The sequence below is a fragment of the Pseudonaja textilis genome, chromosome 1 (genome assembly GCF_049901715.1).
Source record: "Pseudonaja textilis isolate UNSWEBS1 chromosome 1, rPseTex1.2, whole genome shotgun sequence".
Taxonomy (NCBI): Eukaryota; Metazoa; Chordata; class Lepidosauria; order Squamata; family Elapidae; genus Pseudonaja; species Pseudonaja textilis.
In genome coordinates, this window is record NC_141990.1 from 237,814,273 (window position 1) to 237,820,272 (window position 6,000).

The window sequence follows — 6,000 nt, forward strand, 5'->3', positions numbered from 1 at the left end:
ACTGCAGTAAGGTTCATCATACTGATTTTAAAATTCTTCAAACAGTTTGGGAATCTTACTTGATGAATCACAGAATATGTTACGGAATCTTCTTTCCCTGTATGAAGATACTGTGGTAGTGGAAGAACTATAAGATGAAAATCCAGATACCTGCAATTTAAAAAAATCTATTAATTTGAAATAACATATAATTGTCTATTATTCATATGTGTATATGGATTAAAAAAACATACAGTGATTAAGAAAGCTGTGATACAATATTATTTATATTGCAATATTATTTATAATATTAAAATATTACAGTATAGTACAGTGCAGAATCTTAAGTCCTCAAAAATATGCTTTATTTAACATTTACAGAACATATTTACTGTAGTTTCACAATCATGGTGATATCTATATCACTGGAGTTATTTCTTCACTCTTGTCCCCTTCTAATTGTATTTATCTGCATTAGAATCTGTTTGGAACCACTCACTTAATTTCCTTTTTTTTTGAAAATTTCAAAAATTGTGGGGGTTGTGTTTTTTGTTTAGTAATAGGAATCCTTCTTGCATCCCTTAGTCTAAAATATATATCTATATATATACACACACACATATATAGATATATATATATTTGCAGTTATAAAGATAAAAGACCAATACAAATATTCATTAACTTATAACCATTTATTTAATGACTATTCACAGTTGGATAGCACTGAAAGAGTATCGATGGCTGATACTTGCACTTACACCTGTTGTAGTATTCCTTGGGACTTGTGATCAAACTTCAGGAACAGGGTAACCAGAATGTATTTGTGATGGTGACATTTAAGACCTTCCCAGAGGACTTCAACAAACAAAGTCATTGAGGGAAACTGGATTTGCTTAGTGACTGTGTGAGTCACTTAACAATCATGGTGATTTGTTTAATAACTGTGACAAAAATTGTCATAAAATTGCACAACCCATTTAATGGTCACAGTGGTTAGCAACAGCAGTTCTGGTCTGATGATTATGGTTTCTCATATCTTATCTATAAACAAATTCTTCATATCTTATGTTCTGCCCTAATGAACAAAAGTCTATGAAGAGTTATCAGAAAACAAGATAGATAGATAGATAGATAGATAGATAGATAGATAGATAGATAGATAGATAGATAGAGATAGAGATATTAGATATAGATATAGATATAGATATAGATATAGATATATACACACACATACAAATAAACCAACTTTATATTCCTTTCCTTTACTTCAACATAGTAATAATTTTTTCTAAAAAATACAACAAAAATCTCTTTTTTCCAAATCTTTGGTCCTGGTCAGGAAACTCCATTAAGTGTTACCAGAAACAGCAGCATGATGTATTTATTTTATCCTTGATCAAAAAACAAGTCATTCCTTTCCCTTGGATTTTAACACTCTTGATCTTTAATTGTTTTAAATGACATCCCAGAATTTATTTTCATTTTTTCTTTGTCTCTTCTCAGAAATCCTTCAAACTTTAACAAGTCTCTTTTGTAAATCCAAAGTCAGAAAATTATCCAAATCACTCTACTTGTTTGTTCTTTGTACATTCCTTTTAATTATTAAGACATGAGTGAATTTCATTTGTATTTCCAGTGTAACATCTTTTTCCATATCATTCTTACAAGTTGTAATTTTTAAACCCACATTCAAATCAGCCTCAGTCTGCCTTTTCCTGTAAAACTTGTTTGTCTTCTAGAACATCTTTTAACCTTTAAACCTCTGGTTTATCTACAATGGCAGACAATCTCAAGATTAACTTCTTAGTCCAATGCTTCCAAATATCCTTGAATTCATCCAAAATTAAAGTATTTTGCTTCATTTTATATTCAGAAGTCAAATTTAAGTTTTCTTCTCTTTAATTAATTGATCTTTAGCTCTTTCTTGTTCCCTCTAGTGTCCACCCATAGGAATCTCATCTGATCATGTTTATCCCCAAGCAATATTTTCACATAGAAATATTTCTTATAATTAATGTCAAAATTATTTCAAATCCCTCTAGATTTTTAATCCATTTATAGCTTTCTGAAATAAAAATTCTAAGCACCCTGTTGCTGTTTATTCCAATCCCATTTCTCAAAGGATAGAAAGAAGCTCACCTAGTGAATGTTACAAAACTTGCCAAACTGAAGGTTCATAATAGTTAAAAAAGTAATTGAAGTGCAGTTCCAAAATCGATTAAGAAATAGGGCTTTGCTTTATGTCCATATGTTAATGACTATAAGCTTGATGGTACTTTCAGCCATGAGTTGATTGTACAAGCCTTGATTCCTGAGGAGCAACTGTCTGCAGCTGTCATGATTTTTTTTTTTCTAGAGAGATTGAAAGTGGACAGAATTTAACTTCTGGTTACCAATCTCTGCTACAACATTGTCCATATCCTCACATGAAGGTGCGTAGAAGAAAGAGGAACTTTTTCTAAGCCTCAGGTCCAGAAGATACTGGCTATGAGAGTACAGGTCTTTACCCACATGGAATGGCTGCTGCTGCCAGGATGTGACTAAGCTATGCAATGAGAGTGAAAGAATCACAAGAAGACCAAGTAAAATGGAATATGTGGATGACTTTGGGGAATGAGGCAGTGGTGGGATTAAAAATTTTTTTACTATCGATTCTGTGGGCGTGGCTTGGTGGGCATGGCAAGGGAAGGTAAAATCTCCAGTCAGAAGTGGTATTTGCCAGTTCTTCAGACTACTCAAAATTTATGCGACTGGTTCTCCAGAACTGGTCAGAACCTGCTGAATACCATCTCTGGAATGAGGGGAAGAGAAGCTGCCTCATAAATCATCAGACAAGAGAAGTCAACTCCCAGTAGTTTAAGGATGAGAGAAAGATATTTTGAAGGGTCTTCCCTAATGGATCAAGCAGTTAAAAGTGGCAGCAGGAAGTTCGTAGTTTCAGACTTGCAAGATGACGTTAATGTAGCTTTATAATAAAGTAAAATTAGTTTATGTAGTCCTGTTTCCTGTCTGGTTTACCTGGGTTGACATCAACACAGAGATGCGAAATGGTGAAGCTGCTGACATGCTCCCTAATAGATCTGGCCTATCAATACAGGAGAAAGTGGATCAGTCATATCACTGCCAAAGAAAGAATGGACAGAAAGGATGGATACGTCCATTTTAGAACCATGATGTTTGCAACACTCTTCTGACTTATTCAGGATGAATGAGAAACTGCTCTATAGTCCGATAGTATCAATCTGAATCCAAGGAAGTGTCTTTTATCTGGCTTTGCCATGACTAATTTTAGGCAGGTATACAAATATAGGTGCAGTGCAGTAACTCAAACATGAATGTGTTACATTCTACTATGATTTCTGCAGTGTCCTTTGGATGCTTTCCTAATGTGGTTCCTCTCAATTGTGAAGAATTTCCACTGATCCAGCCAGGAAATGTTCTCCTAGGAGAAGTCTATATATGTCCTTGCAAGATTCTCACTGAGCAAGTTATGTTTGAATATTCTTGCATTGTTTTATTCATGATGTTCTACAAAACAGTAGCTGTGAGTACCATGAAAAAAATTCGCAATAACGGGAATAATGGAGTGGGAAGGTTGTGATATTGAATTGCTGACTCCAACCCTATGGTCAATTCAGCCCTTATTGATTGCACATTTGTCTTAGATTTCCTACCTTTCTGAAATATTCAAAGGATTATTCATAACTATTAATGTTCATAGACATTTAATCTCAGTAACATGGCTTTAATAATATTCAGAATGTTTCTTTTATACTTATCAAATATTTTACATATATTCTGAACAACAATTAAAATGAACAGCCTGAAGAGGCTGTTTCCAGTTCTTGGATTCTCTTTAAAAAACACAGATTTACTGCCAGTTGATTTAATTTCCTGTGTGTATTTTGTATAATATTTTTTCTGTCTACTAAACTTTTCAGTAACAAAAAAATTGGAGAGAAACAAAAGACAGAATCTGAATATAGAGGAGTTAAATAGGCTGTACAAAATAAAAAGCAGAATAGACTGCGTTTTGTGCAAATGTTATGGATGAATAGCTTTATTTTCTTATTTTCTTCTCACTTTCAATGAATATAAACTGATAAAGTACAATAAATTAAAACAATGTATTTTAATTGTTTTTATTCTTATTGTAAACAGCTGCAAGATTCAACAGCAGGGGAAGCAATGTAAGAAATACTGTATATTAAATAATAAATGCACTTTTATTAAATGTAGCCCAACTATTAAAAATGTGGTTTAATAAGTATTCACTAACTGGGAATTAATGGAAAGAAAGCAATATACATATTGACTGCTGTCAAATACCACTCCTAGACTTCTGATCGAGGCCTAAATATTAAATAAGCTTTCTCTTAATTAATTCTCTTAATTAAAAACAGATAATATATTTTAGTGATTATTTTTAGACAAACCATTAAACAATAATGCTGATTACTGAATCATTTCCAATAACTCATCCTGATGTTTATTTTCTTATTCTTGCTTACTTGTAATAAAACTGATGATGTTTTATTCCATTTTAAAATGTAATAATCAGTCTGGCACAGCAAGAAAAGCACCCAGGGCCATATGCTTTGAATTGTTGGGAATATGATTGAAAGAATGATTACTATGTGATTAACATTATACATTTTGTTTTAAATGTTATAAAATGAAGTTTAAAGAATCTAATTCATTGTTATAATTATAAATTTATAAAATGAACCAAAAATTCAAACCTATCCTTTGTAATTTTTTATTGATTTCAGAACAGCTGAACTTTTGAAGAAAAATACATTTTAAATATGATGTATTATTAAATATATGTGGTAATAATTGCTTCTAAAGTGACATAGTCATTTTTTTCTTACATATGTTAAATCAGTTGTATGACACATTCTTACATTTGAATACATTCCTTCCATTCAAAATATACAAAGAGAAAGCATTTTGCCTAATGCTGAGTACATAAATGATCCGATCATACCATTCCAATAAAAGAACAGAGGAAAAGAACAGCTTTCCTTGCAAATAAGTCTATTGATGAAAGTAAACCCTTTTTTAATTGCAAAGCTATCTATAACTCAAGGTTTTTTTTTCCCCCTCAATCCTGCCAAAAGTGCAAATAGTAAAAATATTCAGATCAGGAGTTCAAAAACTCAGTGTCGAAAGATTGAAGGGAAATAATCATAGGATCGTAAAGTTACCTACAGGATAAGCTAGTCTGGGAATTGTTCATTCTATCACACCAACTTTTAAAATTCTAAAAACAGCTGCAGAGTTGGTGCCTTACCTGATCGCTGAGGACACCAGGATCTCGTTTCTGAGGAACCGCACTGCTGTCATTCCTAAGGAAGAAAAGAACAAGGCTGGATTTGTTGAGCAGAGGTAATCTGCACCTTTCTTACTCATGCAGAACTTAGGAAAGCTGCACTTCCACTCAATTTGAGGCCTCCTGACTGAATCAGCAGACAAAAAAAAATGGAATTTAAGGGGTGCCCCTTAATTCTTGATGCTGCAGAAAATAAAGCCCTGCCTTTGAGAGCTTTGATTGCTACTGTTCAGTCAGCAATAACGAATCCCTTTATTTTTTGTGTCTTTTTAGTAATTCTGTTTTTTTTTCTTTGTATTACCTAAGAAACTTTAACTTACCATACTTTTAAAGGAAGTAACAGTATTCTTCTCTTCTGAAGGTGGGAGGCATTAACTGATGTTGAACATTTTAATACACTTTAAATTTTATTGGTAGAAATGCTGTGTTTATACCTTTGTGAAAACTTTCCTGGCAGATTTGAGTACTCCATATTCCAAGCACTAAATCATTTCTTGGGAATTTAAAAAAAATCCTTCTACTCAAATTACTTCTCCAAAAAAGGCTTTTATTTAATTAAATTTATATTCATTTTCTTACATTTTCTAAAGCATTCCATATTTTTCAATATTTAGCACACACCCCAAAATTCAAATTTTTCAATGGTTCATCCAATAAATTCTACAGGATGCTAAAATGTTATGAAA

General features: G+C 32.3%; 1 protein-coding gene across 1 annotated transcript in view; it reads right to left on the minus strand.

Moving 5' to 3' along the window:
* OTOG (otogelin) overlaps positions 1-5,786 on the minus strand; it is a 108,592-nt gene extending 102,806 nt beyond the window's left edge. The window contains exons 1-3 of the mRNA XM_026706431.2: positions 5,749-5,786; positions 5,276-5,330; positions 60-150 (exon numbers count right to left, since the gene is read on the minus strand). Of these exons, the coding sequence (XP_026562216.2) occupies positions 60-150; positions 5,276-5,330; positions 5,749-5,786 (184 nt within the window). The remainder of the gene's footprint in view (positions 1-59; positions 151-5,275; positions 5,331-5,748) is intronic.
* Between the last annotated feature and the right edge of the window lie 214 nt (positions 5,787-6,000).